General features: G+C 36.6%; 1 protein-coding gene across 1 annotated transcript; it reads left to right on the forward strand.

Moving 5' to 3' along the window:
• Positions 1 to 1177: 1177 nt before the first annotated feature.
• On the forward strand, positions 1178 to 6715 carry LOC140815472 (uncharacterized). The gene is made up of 7 exons (XM_073174571.1): positions 1178 to 2788; positions 3311 to 3850; positions 4493 to 4850; positions 4923 to 5255; positions 5430 to 5609; positions 6400 to 6543; positions 6666 to 6715. The coding sequence occupies exons 1-7, from the start codon at positions 1178 to 1180 to the stop codon at positions 6713 to 6715; spliced, it is 3216 nt and encodes a 1071-aa protein (XP_073030672.1).
• Positions 6716 to 18550: the final 11835 nt, after the last annotated feature.

Below are 18550 nucleotides of genomic sequence, written 5' to 3' on the forward strand. Positions count from 1 at the left end.
GGTTTGATTATTTCTTGGGATTGGAAGAGTTTGAATGGATGAAGGGTGAAGTTGAGGTTTATGATTCATTGGATTAGTGGTGTTAATTGTTGATTATCATTGTGTTGATGCTTGTAGGAATTCAATCAAGGTCTCATAGCCATCATTTACTTGTTGGTTGTAAGTGAAAGCTTTTCCTTTGTGCTCACATGATTGATATATGTATCAAGCCATATTATTGTTCATTAGCTCCTTCTATTGGCATATAATTGATATGTATATTGTTATATATACTTATTGTTCAAGTATTTTTATTGAATTCATTGATCAAGGAGCTAATAAACCTTTGTGTTCATCAAGTGTTTGATGTAATGCCTCAATGAAAGTCCCTATGATTAAAGTCAAGGAATGATAGTAATTCATGCATGTCATTGGCCAATCACATGATTATGAAGTATCTCTCACAGCTTTGATATTTATATCAAAGAGATACTTGCCACAGGTCACATGTCACAGGTCATAGAACTGTCATTTCCTTCCTTTAATTCATGTTATGATACCCTTTACATTGATTTGAGATTTATGATTCATTCTTTATCGCCATTGCCATAGCCATGTTCTAAGCCAAAGTTATGTATATGTAATTGCTATGTACAGCTTCTTACTTACTGAGTTTATTCTCATTCCAGTTAATATCATGTGATGCAGGTGATAAAAAGGACTGAAATGGATTGTCCGAGGAAGGAGAAGTCATATAGAAAGCAATGGGGGAAAACTTTTTATCATGTCATTTTATTTTGGGTGGAATGAACATGTGATGTTTTTAAGTATTTTGTAGTTTGTTATATGAATAATGGAATATGTTGACTTATGGTTAGGTGTTGGATGTTATTTTGCGAACGAACATGTATATTAGTATGGATAATGTTTATGATGTAAATGATATATTGTACTTTCCCTCGTAAATGCTAAGGCTTCCGCATATGTTAATTAGTTAATTTAATTGCCATGGGAGTGGGTTGTTTCAATTGGTATCAGAGCGAAAGTTCTTGGACCGTATATGACTTCTTCTACCTAGGACAATCCGGTATGTTTTCGATCCTGCATCTATTGATTTTAACATTGAGAGTTGATCATATTCCATTTTTATTGATGTATTTTCTTTCTATCTATGTTAAAGTGAGCCTATGTGTAGGAAATGCCTCCTAAGCGAAAGGTTACTGAAGGGGATGATAGGACCCCTACTACTGAAAGGACTACCAACGTTGTAGATGAATTCAGCAAATTAATACAAGAACATGCGAAGGTTCACGGTGAGCAAATTCAACAGTTGTTGAGCATGCACACCTCGACTCAGGTTCGTGGTCGTGGTAGAGTTCTAGGCACAACAGAAGGTTCTGAAGACGGTGCCTATGATCGTTTTAGAAGAATGTACCCTCCTGATTTTGTTGGTGGTTCTGATCCATTGGTGGCTCTAGAATGGATCAAGTCTTTGGAAGCCATCTTCGACTATTTGAAGTTCAATGATCAAGACAAGGTTAGTTGTGCAGTTTTTATGTTGGTCAAAGCAGCACGTATTTGGGGGGAAGCCACCAAGGTTACAGTGAATGTTCGTGAATTGAAATGGGATGCATTCAAAGAGCTTTTCTACACCAAATATTTTTCTCGAGAAGTTAAAGCGAAGAAGATGAAAGAATTTCTCGAGTTGCGACAAGCTGCCATGACTGTCAATGAGTATACTCTTAAATTTGAAGAAGGTTGTGTCTTTGTGCCTTTCATCGCCGAGAATGATAAAGATAAAGGAGAGCACTTTATTCGCGGCTTGAGACCCGAGATTCGACGAGATGTTCACATGGCTAAAGTGGTTTCTTATCAAGATATTGTTGAAAGGGCACTGCTAGCTGAACTTGATGAGCAAGAGATTGAAAAAGAAAGGCAGTTGAGAAGACAAACCTTTCAAGCCAGGAGTCAAGGTGCAAGTCCTTCTAGTCGAGGCGGCTTCAAAGGAAAGGGCAAAATGGAGCAACGCAATAAACCTTCTGTGCCTTCTTCAGATGTGGAGAGATCGTTATGCCCTAAGTGTGGCAAGCCACACAAAGGTGAGTGTCTGGTTGGAAGTGGCCGATGTTACAGGTGCAAAGAAATGGGGCATACCGCACAAAAATGTCCTCTCTCCTCTGATAAAGGAAAAGTTCAAGGAAGAATCTTTACGATGACAAAAGAAGGAGCCAATCCTGATTCTTCAGTCATATCAGGTAATATTCTAATATCTGGAAAGGAAGCACTTACATTGATTGATACCGGTGCAACACATTCCTTTATGTCTGAAGTATTTATGCACTCCTTATCTCGCGAGCCTACTATCATGCCTTTACAATTCAATATTATGTTGCCTTCTGGTGATGAGATTTGTCCTACAAATATTCTTAAGGCATGTCCGGTACAGATAGCTTCGAGATTGTTGTATGCTGATTTTATTGTAATTCCGATGGTTGCTTTCGATGTTATCTTGGGTATGGATTGGTTATACACTTATCGTGCCGTGATTGACTGTGTGGAAAAGACTGTGAGGTTTTTAACTGATAATCATGAGAGTGATGAATTTGTTGGTTTAGGTTCATCACTAAGTGTTCCCATTATTTCTTGTCTTCAAGCTACTAAATTATTGAATAAGGGTTGTACTGGTTTTCTGGCCTTAGTATCAGATGTGAATAGGGGCAGTGATGTGAAAATTCAGAATATTGATGTGGTTCAGGAATATCCTGACGTATTTGCTGATGATGTGCCTGGCTTACCTCCTGATCGAGAGGTAGAGTTTGTTATTGAATTGAGTCCAGGTACAGCCCCAATTTCTAAAGCTCCATACAGAATGTCTCCAACTGAAATGAAAGAATTGAAGAATCAATTGCAGGAGCTATTAGATAAAGGGTTTATCCGTCCTAGTTCCTCGCCATGGGGAGCTCCGGTTTTGTTCGTGAAAAAGAAGGATGGATCGTTGAGGTTATGCATTGATTATCGTGAACTCAACAAGGTAACTATTAAAAATAAATATCCTTTACCTCGAATCGATGATCTTTTTGATCAATTGCAAGGGGCCACTGTATTTTCAAAAATCGATCTTCGATCCGGATATCATCAATTGAAAGTGAGAACGGAGGACATACCGAAGACTGCTTTTAGAACGAGGTATGGCCATTATGAATTTTTGGTGATGTTGTTCGGGCTAACTAATGCTCCTTCAGTGTTTATGGATTTGATGAATCGTGTCTTTAAGCCGTATTTGGATACTTTTGTCATTGTTTTTATTGATGACATTCTGATCTACTCAAAGACACGAGAACTTCATAGGGAGCATTTGAGGATCGTATTACAGACATTGAGGAAGAAGCAATTGTATGCGAAGTTAAAGAAATGTGAGTTCTGGTTAGAGCAAGTGGCATTTTTGGGCCACATCGTGTCAAAAGAAGGAATAGCGGTTGATCCATCCAAGATTGAATCTATTAAGCAATGGTCCATTCCAAAGACAGTTTCAGAGGTACGAAGTTTTCTTGGCTTGGCAGGGTATTACAGACGCTTCATAGCAGACTTCTCGAAAATAGCATTGCCATTGACAAGCTTGACACGGAAAGCTATCAAGTTCGAATGGACTATTGAGTGTCAACAAGCATTCCAAACATTGAAAGATAAGTTAACCTCTGCCCCTGTATTAGTACTTCCCTGTGGTACTGAAGATTTTGTTGTGTATACAGATTCTTCAAAGCAGGGGTTAGGTGCTGTATTGATGCAACGTGGGAAAGTGATTGCATATGCTTCACGTCAGCTAAAAGACTACGAGAAGAATTATCCCACGCATGATTTGGAGTTGGCCGCTGTAGTGTTCGCCTTGAAGATTTGGCGGCACTATTTATATGGTGAGAAGTGTGAAATTTTTACTGATCACAAAAGTTTGAGTTATTTGTTTTCACAGAAAGAATTAAATATGAGGCAGTGGAGGTGGTTGGAATTGGTAAAAGACTATGATTGCACCATTAGCTATCATCCTGGAAAAGCTAATGTTGTTGCAGATGCTTTAAGCCGTAAATCCAGTTATTTATTGAGTTCCATGATTCAGAAACCGTTATTACTCGATTTGCAAAGGAACGAAATAACTCTAGTATCTCCAGGTACAGTAGATCAGTTATCTGCACTAGTTCTTCGCTCTACTTTGATTGATCGAATTCTTAAGGAGCAGCAATTGGATATTCAGTTACTAGAGTTGAAGAATAAACATGATTTAACAGGAGTTTCTGAATTTGGTTTGAATCGTGATAGTTTATTGACCTTTCGAGGTAGAATTTGTATTCCTAGGGGTGATGACATTCGGAAAGATATACTTATTGAAGCTCATACAGCGCCATATTCAGTTCATCCTGGCAGTACCAAAATGTATCATGATCTTCGACGTCTTTATTGGTGGCCAGGTATGAAGAAAGATATCATGTTATTTATTTCTGAATGTCTAACCTGTCAGCAGGTTAAGATTGAACATCAAAGGCCTGCTGAAACTTTGCAATCTCTCCCAATACCTCAGTGGAAATGGGAGCATATCACCATGGACTTTGTAACAGGACTTCCAAGAACACCAAAGGGTTACAACTCCATCTGGGTGATTGTTGACAGGTTAACTAAGTCGGCACATTTTCTTCCGGTCAAAACGACATTTACAATGAACCAGTATGCTGAAGTCTATGTAGCTGAGATTGTAAGACTTCATGGAATCTCTGTATCAATTGTATCTGATCGTGACCCGAGGTTTACTTCTGAATTCTGGAAAAGTTTACATATAGCCTTGGGCACCAAGTTGGCTTTTAGCACAGCATATCATCCTCAGAGTGATGGGCAATCAGAGAGGGTGATTCAAATTCTTGAAGATATGTTACGAGCATGCACGATTGATTTCACAGGAAGTTGGGATTCTAAGTTGCCTTTGGTCGAATTTACGTATAACAACAGCTACCAATCTTCAATCGGCATGGCACCCTATGAAGCTTTATATGGAAGAAGGTGTCGATCTCCATTATACTGGGAAGAAGTAGGTGAAAGGAAGATGTTGGGCCCGGAGTTGGTTCAACAAACAGCAGATGTTGTGGCATTGATCCAAGAAAGAATGAAGACCGCTCAGTCTAGACAGAAAAGTTATGCTGATGTACGACGACGGCCATTGGCATTCGAGGTTGGTGATCATGTGTTTATTAAAATAGCTCCTCTCAAGGGAGTTATGCGATTTGGCAAGAAAGGCAAACTAAGTCCTCGATACATTGGGCCGTTTGAAATTCTCGACAAGATTGGAGACCGAGCCTATCGTCTTGCATTGCCACCAGACTTGGATCGAATGCAAAATGTCTTTCATGTGTCTATGCTACGCAAATATTTTCCCAATCCATCTCATGTTCTTCGACATGAATCATTAGATCTTTTGCCTAATTTAAGCTACGAAGAAGTGCCGGTTCAAATACTTGATCGTAAGGTTAAGGTGTTAAGAAACAAAAATATTGGTATTGTCAAAGTCCTTTGGAGAAATCAAGTGATTGAGGAGGCGACTTGGGAACCGGAAGAAGAAATGAAACATCACTATCCCAATTTATTCAAAGGTAAGTAAATTTCGGGGACGAAATTTTTATAAGGAGGGGAGATTGTAATAGCCCAACCTTTTATCATGTTAACCCTTGTGGTTTATTATTGTTATGATCATGTTTTATGCTTTACTGGTTGAGATTATGTTGAATGGTCATTGTTCATGGATATCTTTATTGAAACGGTTATTGTTTTGACATTATGTTCATAGTTGGTGATAGTTATGGAAATGAATGGGTAGAATAGAAAGTTGATCTTGAGCCAAATAGAAAATGGAAGTGCATAAAGGGTATGACAAATGTGGCGGTAGTTGTGGTTTTTAGTATAATGTTTTGTATATTGATCCAATTGATATGAGGCCACCTCCATTAGAAAGATAAGATATAAGGCTATAACTTTCTTATTTTGAGTTTTGTTCAAATCCTTAGGGAAGACGAGCCAAAAGCGGCCCGAAGTGTGTCGTGTGTTTCGTTGTTCCTGCACTGACACATGTTGGTAGAATGGGCATAACTCTTTGCTCAGACCTCCGAATGACCTGAAATTTGGAGGGGTTAAAGAAAACACATAGGGCTACAACGTTCATGTTTACCACTTTGGCTAATTCGGAAGAAAAATTGCAGTTTTGGCCCCTGGCAGTGGGTACACGGACCCCTACACGGACCCCTACACGGGGTCCGGGTCTTGCCACGAAAAATAAGTGATTTACAGTTTGTACACGGACCTATACACGGAGGGGGGCACGGGGTCCGTGTCTATGGCAGAAAACACGTTTTTGATGGATTTTGGGGCTTTTTAATGTGATTCTAGGGATTTCTCTTCATTCATTCCCTTCTCTCTATCGCTCAAGCTTTCTCCCTCCCTTCAAAGATTTTCTTTCCTCCAAATTATACTTCAAGTTAAGGAAGCCTAATAGAATTCTTAGCTTATTCTACCTCAACTTCAAGCTACAAGGTAAGGGTTTGATTATTTCTTGGGATTGGAAGAGTTTGAATGGATGAAGGGTGAAGTTGAGGTTTATGATTCATTGGATTAGTGGTGTTAATTGTTGATTATCATTGTGTTGATGCTTGTAGGAATTCAATCAAGGTCTCATAGCCATCATTTACTTGTTGGTTGTAAGTGAAAGCTTTTCCTTTGTGCTCACATGATTGATATATGTATCAAGCCATATTATTGTTCATTAGCTCCTTCCATTGGCATATAATTGATATGTATATTGTTATATATACTTATTGTTCAAGTATTTTTATTGAATTCATTGATCAAGGAGCTAATAAACCTTTGTGTTCATCAAGTGTTTGATGTAATGCCTCAATGAAAGTCCCTATGATTAAAGTCAAGAAATGATAGTAATTCATGCATGTCATTGGCCAATCACATGATTATGAAGTATCTCTCACAGCTTTGATATTTATATCAAAGAGATACTTGCCACAGGTCACAGGTCACAGGTCATAGAACTGTCATTTCCTTCCTTTAATTCATGTTATGATACCCTTTACATTGATTTGAGATTTATGATTCATTCTTTATCGCCATTGCCATAGCCATGTTCTAAGCCAAAGTTATGTATATGTAATTGCTATGTACAGCTTCTTACTTACTGAGTTTATTCTCATTCCAGTTAATATCATGTGATGCAGGTGATAAAAAGGACTGAAATGGATTGTCCGAGGAAGGAGAAGTCATATAGAAAGCAATGGGGGAAAACTTTTTATCATGTCATTTTATTTTGGGTGGAATGAACATGTGATGTTTTTAAGTATTTTGTAGTTTTTTATATGAATAATGGAATATGTTGACTTATGGTTAGGTGTTGGATGTTATTTTGCGAACGAACATGTATATTAGTATGGATAATGTTTATGATGTAAATGATATATTGTACTTTCCCTCGTAAATGCTAAGGCTTCCGCATATGTTAATTAGTTAATTTAATTGCCATGGGAGTGGGTTGTTTCAACAAACACATTGTTTTTACGTCTTTGTGTGAAGGCTTATTCAACTAATATTTGAAGTTCAACTCTCTTGTATATGTGTGAGTGATTGTGTGTGAGAAATTTATCAATTACAGTGTACATCTCAAATGTATACTAACACAAGGGCTTGTGCTCTCAACTTGCTGATTTCTTCATGCTAACTTCCCATACTTTGAATCATCTTCAAAAGCTTTTTTTTTTATCTTCAATATGTTGTATTTATAGGCTCCAACAATTATATATACGTTTGATACAAGAATATGACCGTTTGGAAAGTTTCTGTACTGTTTTTGAAATTGCAATGGTCAAATCGCCTTGCTTGACATTTTCCCGAGTGGTCAACTCTGGTCAAATGGTCAACTGGTTCAGTTCAACTTGTCTGGTTCAGTTTCAGCTGGTTCAGTTCAACTGGTTCGTTTCAGTTTAAGGTGATCTGGTTCAGTTCAACTGGTTCAGTTTCAGTTGTTCAGCAGCTGGTTCAGTTCAGTTGGTCGGTCGCTGGTTCAGTTCAATTGGTCAGCTGCTGGTTCGGTTCAGTTCAGTTGATCAGCTGCTGTTTAGTTCATTTCAGTTAGTCAGCAACAGCTGGTTCAATTCAGTTCAGCTGGTGTGCTGAAATCAGCCTACCTGATTCCAATTTGTACAGAACCAGTAGCTTCATCGTCATTCATCAGCATTCTAAACTTCGATTCAGACTTTAACTTCTGAAGAGGATTTGTAGATCATAGTCTTATCTTTCCAATGCATACTGAATTAATTCATTCCAATAATGGAGCTGAGAGATATGACAAATATACCACAACTGCTCATACCCAACTGATTATTGTTTTATTGCAATCGGTTAGGTAATTCAGCGATCAGTTAGACCTTGATAATATCCGAATTTTCCAAACTGACGTGAAATACCCTTGTTCCAAATTGAGTTTTCGGATTAGACAACATGGCAGATTGTCATCTGAGTCATCCAGTTGAGAGATATCATCAAAATACCGAAGCTTGCCAGAAATTCAGTTTGTGCAGAATTCAGTTTCAGTTTGCTTCTTGTGTTAATAACTTTACACTTAAGAAAATATGTTAGAAACACAATAACAAGTTTTGTTAACATCAAAATTAAGATTGCGAAAATGAAATTTTCCAACAATCATCACACACTAATTGTCAATATTTACAACTTTTATTTTCAACATTCAAATATTTCAACTCTTATTTTTCAATACTCCCCCTTGTGATGATGATCATGGTACAATGATTGTCTTCATTACGTGTTTTATATTGCCTCGTTAAAAACCTTACTAGGAAAAACCCATTGGGATAAAAACTATAGTAAGAGAAAAAGAGTGTAGTCATGTAAACTCCCCCTCATATTAACACGAGCAATTATTCACAAATTTCGTAGATTTCGCATCCCAATATTATATCTATGTTTTTGAATATTGTCGTAGGAAGTGCCTTTGTGAAGAGATCTGATGAGTTTTCACTTGATTGAATGTAACGAATATAAATATCTTTATTCTTCTCAAACTCTTGGGTGAATGCGAAGAGCTTAGGGGGGTTATGTTAGTTCTGTCGCTTTTTATGTATCCTTCTTTCATTTGAGCAACACATGCCGCATTATCTTCATATAGTATACAGGATTTTTGTCGAATGATAATCTGCATGAGATTTGGATATGTTCGATCATTGATTTTAGCCACACATTCACGGCTTGCTTGATGTAGTGCAATAATCTCGGCATCGTTCGGTGAAGTTGTTACAAGTGTTTGTTTCTGTGAACGCCAAGAAATTCCAGTGCCTCCACGAGTAAATACATATCCGGTTTGGGAACGTGTCTTGTGTAGATCAGATAAATACCTTGTATCAGCATAACCATTTTTTATTGGTGTCTTTTGAATACAAAAATCCCAAATCTGTCGTTCCTCGTAGATAACAGAATATATGTTTAATTCTGTTACAGTGTCTATTTCTTGGATATGAGCTAAATATTGCCAATAAATTTACAGCAAGAGATATATCAGGTCTTGTACAATTTGCAAGATACATAAGGGCATCAATAAAACTTAGATATGGTACTTCTAGACCTAGAATAACTTCATCATCTTCACATGGACGGAATGGTTCATTTTCTATATTTAATTATCTAACAATCATTGGAGTACTTAAAGGATTTGATTTATCCATATTAAAACTTTTAAGGACATTCTCTGTATAATTTGACTGGTGAACAAATATTCCACATTCTTTTTTTTTTCAATTTGCAAACCCAGAAAATACTTTATTTTTCCAAGGTCTTTCATTTCAAATTCTTCCTTCAAATACGACACAACTTCTTGAATTTCCTTATTCGTTCCAATGATGTTTAAATCATCAACATATACAACAATAATTACGCATCTGGATGTTGTTTTCTTAATGAAAACGCAAAGACATATTGAATTGTTTACATATTTCTTTTTCATTAAGTGTTCAATTAGCCGATTATACCACATTCGGCCGGATTTCTTTAACCTTTATAATAATCTTTGCAATTTCACAGAATAACTGTAGTAGCCCGAATTCCAAATTGGGTAATTAACGGATTAATGGTGATTAAGAAGGTTTAATGTGTAATTTTGACCGTGGTCATGATCGGACGGACCGAAGATGGTTCGGTAGCACCGAAGAGTTCGGACGATCCGAAGTGAGTTCGGTGGATCCGATCATGAGGTGTCAAGAGCCGATGGACACGTGGGAGTTCGGACGTTCCGAAGTGAGTTCGGTGGATCCGATCATGAGGTGTCAAGAGCCGATGGACACGTGGGAGTTCGGACGTTCCGAAGTGTAGGTTCGGTGGATCCGATCATGAGGTGTCAAGAGCCGATGGACACGTGGGAGTTCGGACGTTCCGAAGTGTAGGTTCGGTGGATCCGATCGTGAGGTGTCAAGAGCTGATGGACACGTAGGAGTTCGGACGTTCCGAAGTGGGTTCGGTGGATCCGAACATAGCCTATAAATAGTGCTCGGAATTCCTCATTTTGGATGGCAAGTTCTTGAAGTTGTGTCTCATTTTGAGAGGTTTGGAAGGTTTCTAGGGTTAGTTGTCGGTCGAGCGATAGCCAAGAGCTACCAGGATTGGTAGTGTAGCGACGCCTGAGTTACGAGGCAATCGACATCAAAGGGCTGTCGACGGACGAAGGTAAACCCTAAACCTTTGGTAGTACTGGTTTTGCTAGTTGAGCATGGTAGTATTGTTCATTGGGTATGCTTTTGATGCGTAGGCTTGTTCTAGACCTGATTAGCGGTGTTGCGTAAGGCTAGGCTTGCTGTGATAGAGGTGCGAAAGTACTATCCGAGATATCCTGGTCGAGTATACATTCTTATATGTGTTGCATGATTATGTGGTGCATTGATATATGTCATATGATGCATGCTATTATGTCACGTTTATTACTGCATGTTGCATTTCATGTTGAGCCGTATCTCCTTCGAGATAGCCTTTACTGTTGAGCTGTATCTCTTTCGAGATAAGCTATATCTTGTGGGGCCGCTCAGCCCTGTCTTATCTTGTGGACGCATGGACACCGAGAGTACACAGTGGCCGACGGGTCGGGAGGGCTTCGGTGATCCGGGACATTTTAGGTCCACGTCTGTTCTTGTAGTGGATGCAGTGACCCAGAGGAGTACCGCGCGGCACTATCCACTTGGCGCCTCTAGAATGAGCATTTTGAGATCCTTTGTGACTCCTATTTCTTGACTACCCTGGTATCATATCATAGCATGTGCATTTCATATAGGCTTGTATACTCATGCTTTTGTACTGGGCGTTCTTATCGCTCACGTCCTCGGTTTTGTTTATCTTGGACACCCCATTCCCACGGGGCAGGCCTCAGGTTGGACAGCTCAGGAGGAGGACGTTGAGTAGCTGGTTGAGTTAGTTCTTCGGTATCTCTTTGATTCGATTTGGTTGTACCGCATATTTCAGTTTAAGTTGAGTTGTTCTGGATTTTCTATTGGGTTGTATAACTATCGTTTGGTGTCAGTTTTCCGCTGTTATCTCTGATTATTATTAATTAAGTTAATTGCATGCTTAGTTCTTCATTAGTAGGTGATTCTGGAACGGGTCACTACAATAACATTATCTGGATTTAAACTTTGTGCTTCAAGCGTCTTAAATTCTTCAAGGATTTTCACACACACACACACACACAGATATATATATATATATATATTTCTATCGAGTATATATATATATATATATATATATATATATATATATATATATATATATATACTCGATAGAAATATATATATATATATATATATATTTCTATCGAGTGTTCTGTATAAGTAAACTATGTTGTATGTATATATATATATATATATATATATATATTTCTATCGAGTGTTCTGTATAAGTAAACTATGTTGTATGTATATATATATATATATATATATATATATATATAGTATATATTACTATCGAGTGATCCGTATAAGTAAGCTGTGACAACATCCATAAGATCGATGCATTTCTAAATTTTCAGATACTGCCAAACTAATCAAATACCGAAACGTAATTGCATCCATAACAGGAGAATACATTTCTTCATAATTAATTTCAATCCTTTGAAAAAAACCTTGTGCCACAAGTCGAGTTTTATATCTTACTATTTCATTTTTTTTCATTTCTCTTTCGAATAAAGACCCATTTTCACCCAACAGGTTTTACACCTTCAGGTGTAAAGACTATAGGCCAAAAAACGTTACGTTTATTTAGCGAATCCAATTCAACCTGGATGACATCTTTTCATTTTATCCAGTAATTTCGATTTTTACATTCACCAAAAGATTTTGGTTCATGATCTTCATTGTCATTATGATGTCAAATGCCACATTGTAAGAAAATATCTCATCAATTTCTTTTATATCTTTTCGGTTCCATATTTTTCCAGTATTAGTATAATTGATAGAGATTTCAAGATTCTCATCAACTTTTGGTTCTGACAGAACATTTTCATCATCATTTATTTCTGCTAGAATATCATTCTCTATTTTGCGATCATCGTGTTTCTTTATGCTTTTTCTTTTCAAGGATTTTTATCCTTGGAACCGACTGATCTTCCATAATTCAAGCGTTTAATGACATCATGAGTGTGTTCAATTTGTTTTTTTGGAATTTAAATTCGAGCAGGGGCATTGAAAGCATGTGTATATACTTTAGTGAAAACTTTTGTATCTGCAAATACACTTGACATTTGATTTGCTATTCTTTGCAAGTGCACGATTTGCTATACGTCTTTTTCACATTGTTTAGTTCTTGGATCCAGATGTAACTATGATGATGTATACCATGTAATTTTCTTTTCGATATGTTTCTTTTCTCTCTCTAACATTGGGAAGATTTTCTCATCAAAATGACAATCAACAAAACATGTTGTAAACACGTCGCCTGTATGAGGCTCAAGATATCGAATGATTGATGGACTATCATAACCAACATAAATTCAGATCTTTCTTTGAGGTCCCATTTTTGTTGGTTGAGGCGCTGCAATAGGCATATATACCATACATTCAAAAATTCTCAGATGAAAAATGTCTGGTTCTTTACCAAAGGCAAGCTGCAATGAAGAGTATTTATGATATGCACTTGGTCTGATACGAATTAATGCCGTAACATGTAAAATTGCAAGTCCCTATATGGAAACAGGGAGTTTTGTCTTCATAATCATTGTTCTATCAATAAGTTGTAGACATTTAGATGATATGTTGGATTTCAAATAATACTTCTTTTCAGTGTATTCGTGTTTGTACAAATTTTATAGACGCAGGCATGCCAAGTGCAAGTACACCAAATTTATTTAAATAACAAAAAAAATATGGCTTCTAATAACAAAACGATAATGTATTTCTAATTTGATTGTTATAAGTTTTAATTTCTTAAGCTAATATGTACTAAAAACAAACTAGTACAATAAAAATGACGTAATCTAAAAAATTTACTCCTAAATTTTTATATTTATACAATAAAATGTAGAAATTGAAAAACATAAAATATAACAAAGATGATGACAAAATGCTAGAAACTATATTAGAAATATGAAAAATGTATGAACTAGATTGGCTAAAATTTCCAAAGAGTTTGCATGTGTTTTGATTGTTGAGTTGTTTCCTCTTTCTATCCGGTGATTGTACATTTGAGCGAATGGTTGCTCAACTCCCACTTTTCCCTCTAATGTGAACTACTGTCATTCCATTTTTATATCCATCAATTTACTTGGTATATGAATTGTACACATTATTTGAGTCATAATAAATTTAGATCATTTAATAATTATTGTCACATCGGGCCCAAATTTTATTTTTAGTGCCAATAGTTCGAAGTTCACCACAACTATAATTGAAATTACTAAATTGCTAAATTGATATTGAGTGAATTTGGAATTCACTTGAATTTTGTTTATATAAAAAAGTCAAAATATTTGAAATTAATCGATCCAAACATAACTTGTAAAGGATTAGCTAACTTTCATATAAAATACACCATGATTAATGCAAAAAATTTCATGCATGTGCCATTCTCATTCGTGATTATGACTTAAGCGTCAATGACATATTCGGGAACAAAGTTAATAGAAAATTTATGTAATGCCCAATCATCTCTATATACGATATACGGTATTTATATCATTTAAGAATTATAATAGGCTATCGATGAAAATTGATTTCATTTCGCCTTTATGAATCGTTTTCTTATGATATTGAATGTAACGATGATGATCACCATGAGTTTTAAATATATTGAATTGGCTATTGTGTTGTATTTAAAATGAACTCGACATTAATTTAAAGAAGTGATATGCAAGAATGATAAGTGAAGCATGATAATTTAGTCGTGAAATGAAATGATGATGTTGAGTTAAGGGTGTCAAATCCGACATGACCTATCGACATGACACGGTTCAACCCGAAAAAATCAGGTTTGAGTTTGGGGTTTTCGGGTTTTGGTAAGATCGGGTTGAGTTGGGTTCAGGTCAACCCGGGTTGACCTGAAAAATTTTAATTTTTTTAAAAAAATGTATAATTAATAAATATGACCTATATTTTTATATATTGCATGTCTGAAAAAATATTTATTTTAAATTTATATAATAAATTTTCATAATTTAATATTTATTTTGAATATTTTGTATTTTTTTAAACAATTGAATATACTTTATTTTTCTACAATTAGATTTTCAAATTTAAATCATATATATGAGGGAGATCTTATTATTATGTGTCTAAATTAAAATATTGGTATTATTTTTTTTGAATTTTATTTTTAAAAAATTTCAAAATCAGGTTATACGGGTTGATCGGGTTGCTTCGGGTTCAGGTTCGGGTTGAGAGTTTTCGGGTTGGCTCGGGTTCGGGTTGGACAATTTTTGAATAGTGCTATTATTCAATCCGACCTAACCCAATCAACCCACCCGAATTGACACCCCTAATGTTGAGGTACATTGATGATTGAGGTGGAGATGTGATAAAATTTGAGGGGAATAAATATGTAGATGACATTAAAATGGAATGGAAGGGGAACATGTAACAAAAGATTGGAAATGAACGGGTATTGAACTTAGAGTTGATGAAAATTCGAACATGGGGAGCTCAGAGCTAAAAATCATGCAAGAAGTTGAAATACTGAGCTTTGTGTGCCTAAGCAACTGAAATGAACAATTTGAAGATCTATCGATTCTAATGAGGCTCCTCAACGTCCGTCCATGCGCCTATGCACTTATCAACAAACACAAGAGGCATATGACATGCGCTTCAGCACCTCGGACTAGGCGTTGGAGCCCTGTTAGATTGAAAACATGACTTGAGGAATTTAAAATCGAGGGTTCCAAATATATTCACCATTTCTTTCATTTCATAAACAAAAATCTGAGAGATAATTGAGGGTTCCTTGTTTTCTTTCACAAAGATGCTACAAATCATTCCAATCATAAAGAAATTGCAGATCTATATAGAAAATCCACCACCGATATGAAAATTTTCGTTGGATTAATCATGAACTCTTGATGATTAAATAGAAAGTTAGGATGAATTTAGACATTCATGCGTACAAGTTAGGATATTGATCTAATTATTATGGTTTTCACAGCTTCGAATCTAGGGAATCATTTCACACATCGTTCTTCAGTTGGGATTGTAAGATAAATCCTTCCCTCGATGCTCACATTGTTCATAAGGTTTATGGCATCATAGATTACACGTTAATGGTGGTGAATACCTAAATGATGGAAAAACATCAATGTAAATGATGTTGTTTGTGGTATTCAAATATGAGAGTAGAAGTAAGAAGAAAACAAAGAATATGGCTTGTAGTGGCAAGTGTTGAACACTTTCTCCTTAAGAAGAATTTGCCCTCACAATGTGCTTAAAGTTTGTGGCAATCTTCTCCCAAGATACAACTACAACTCTTGAATAATGAGCACTCAAATATTCAAGTTCTATCACAAGGAAATGAATGGAGCTCTCTCTTGTTGAAGAAGGAAGAAGACAATATGCAAAATGATATAATATGTGTAATGTATTTTTGATTTTCAAAAATCAACAATTAATGGTTTTTCATGTGAAAAAACATGATCTTTCATTTATAGTGGTGTCCCTTAGCCATTGTAACTGACCACAATCATCAAACAATGTCAAGGAAATGAAAAAATATCAGAAAAAATCTGAAAAATCTGAAGGGACGCGTCTGTGCGCACGCGTGGCGCTGCAGAGAGCGCTCGGCGGCAGGCGCGTGCACATGCGCGCCGCTCCGCGCACCAGCCACTGGCAGGCGGTCGCACCTGCGCGCAGGTGCGCGCCTGCTACTGTTCACGCGGATTTTTTTTCTTCCCTTACATGTTTCGACTACTCGTTTTAAGTTCGTTCAACATTCGATGAACTTGTTTCGAGTTTAATTCAGAACCACCGAACTTAATATTCGTTCATTAATCTTCGTTCTTCGTTTCGAATTTTTCCAATCAAACACATTGATTTATTTGCTTAATTTTCATTCATTAAGCATCAAATTTCCAACAATCCCCCACATGAATGCTCGTGATGCATAAGAGAGAGTATATACGAAAAATTATCTCATCAGGAGAGGTGGATTTTGGCTTTGAACCTTCTCTAGTGAAATACAATCGGATTTACTAGGCCACGAAGTGAACATGATGTCTTGAACTTCTTGGCGGTTCATGTAAAACCAGATAACTGTACCCACAAGACAACCTTTCTTCCATTTCCATTTGTTTTATCGGTTGTGTCCGTTTTGGCCATGGAACACATCTTGATTTCATACGTGTTTCATCGAGGAAGCCGTCCTCACATGTACATAGGTGATCTCCTTGTTAAAAGGTATCCTACTTACCCCACTTTTGCAAGCTACGAAATCATTAAAAGTACAATACTTAACCTCACTACCTTTGTAGGCAACTTCACTCATCGTCTTAGGAATGATGAGTGATTCCTCAAGTTCTCATAACTTAGTTGTCCCATTGAACCAAGATCTTGGGATCTCCAATCTACAAGGTTAGGTTGCCACTATGAAAACTTTATTTGGTAGGGTTTAAACCCATTCCTCTTGACAGACAGTACATTTGATCTCTATTTAATGCTTTTGTAAGCGGATCTACTAAGTTATCCTTTGATTTAACATAATCAACAGATATAACTCCGTTAGAGATCAACTGTCTCACATTATTATGTCTTCGATGAATGTGTCGAGACTTGCCATTGTACATACTGTTTTGTGCCCTTGCAATTGTCGACTGACTGTTGCAATGTATCAAGATTGCTGGTACTGGACTTGTCCAACATGGAATGTCCTCTAAAAAGTTGCGAAGCCATTCAGCCTCTTCTGCAGCTTTATCTAGCGCTATGAACTCCGATTCCATGGTAGATCTAGCAATGCAAGTTTGTTTCGATGACCTCCAAGAGACTGCTCCTCCACCAATGCTAAATACATAGCCGCTGGTGGATTTGGAGTCATTTGTGTCAGAATTCCAATTTGCATCACAGTATCCTTCAAGTACTGCAGGATACCTTGTGTAATTTAATCCATATTCCGAGGTGTGCTTTAAATATCTAAGCACCCTTGTCAACGCCTTCCAGTGTGTATCACTAGGATTACTTGTAAACCGACTTAACTTGTTAACCGCCCAAACGATGTCAGGTCTAGTACAATTAGTGATGTACCTAAGGCTTCAAATAATTCTGGAGTATTCCAGTTGGGAAACTGTTTCTCCACGGTTCTTCTACAAATGAACATTCACATCTAAAGGAGTTTTTACTGGGGTAGAGTCATAAGCGTTAAACTTCTTTAACACTGTTTCTACATAATGAGACTGAGATAGGACAATTTCTTCTGGAGTTTTTAATATTTTAGTCCCTAGAATTACATCAGCAATACCCATATATTTCATAACCTTTTCTTTGTACCCTTAATCAACTCTTGGCTATTCCACATTATTAGCATGTCATCCACATATAGACATACCATCACATAAAATTCTCGAGTGTCTTTAATGTAAAAAAATTTGTCACACTCATTAATCTTAAATTCATTTGACAATACTACTTTGTCAAATTTTTCGTGACATTGCTTGGGCGCTTGTTTAAGTCTTTATAGTGACTTAATTAAACGACAAACCTTTCTTTCTTGTCCTTTAACTATGAAGCCTTCAGGTTGCTCCATATATATTTCTTTTTCAAGTTCACCATTTAAGAATGTCGTTTTGACATCCATTTGATGTATCTCAAGGTTATGCAAAGCTGCAATAGCAATGAGCACACGAATTGATGTTATTCTTGAAACTGGTGAATATGTGTCGAAGAAATCATGGCTTTCTCTTTGTCTATAGCCTTTGGCCACAAGCCTGACTTTGTATTTTTCAATACTTCCATCAAATCTCATTTTCTTTTTCAATATCCATTTGCATCCCAATGGCTTGGTTCCTGGTGAAAGATCCACT

Source organism: Primulina eburnea, chromosome 15 (genome assembly GCF_022965805.1).
Source record: "Primulina eburnea isolate SZY01 chromosome 15, ASM2296580v1, whole genome shotgun sequence".
NCBI lineage: Eukaryota > Viridiplantae > Streptophyta > Magnoliopsida > Lamiales > Gesneriaceae > Primulina > Primulina eburnea.

Bases quoted from the DNA above. Each gene is read 5' to 3' on its own strand.
- LOC140815472 (XM_073174571.1), top strand. From the start codon at position 1,178: ATGCCTCCTAAGCGAAAGGTTACTGAAGGGGATGATAGGACCCCTACT. The intron at 2,789-3,310 runs GTAGAGTTTGTT...ATCTACTCAAAG, and splicing joins GCTTACCTCCTGATCGAGAG to ACACGAGAACTTCATAGGGA. The intron at 3,851-4,492 runs GTAGTGTTCGCC...ACCTGTCAGCAG, and splicing joins ATGATTTGGAGTTGGCCGCT to GTTAAGATTGAACATCAAAG.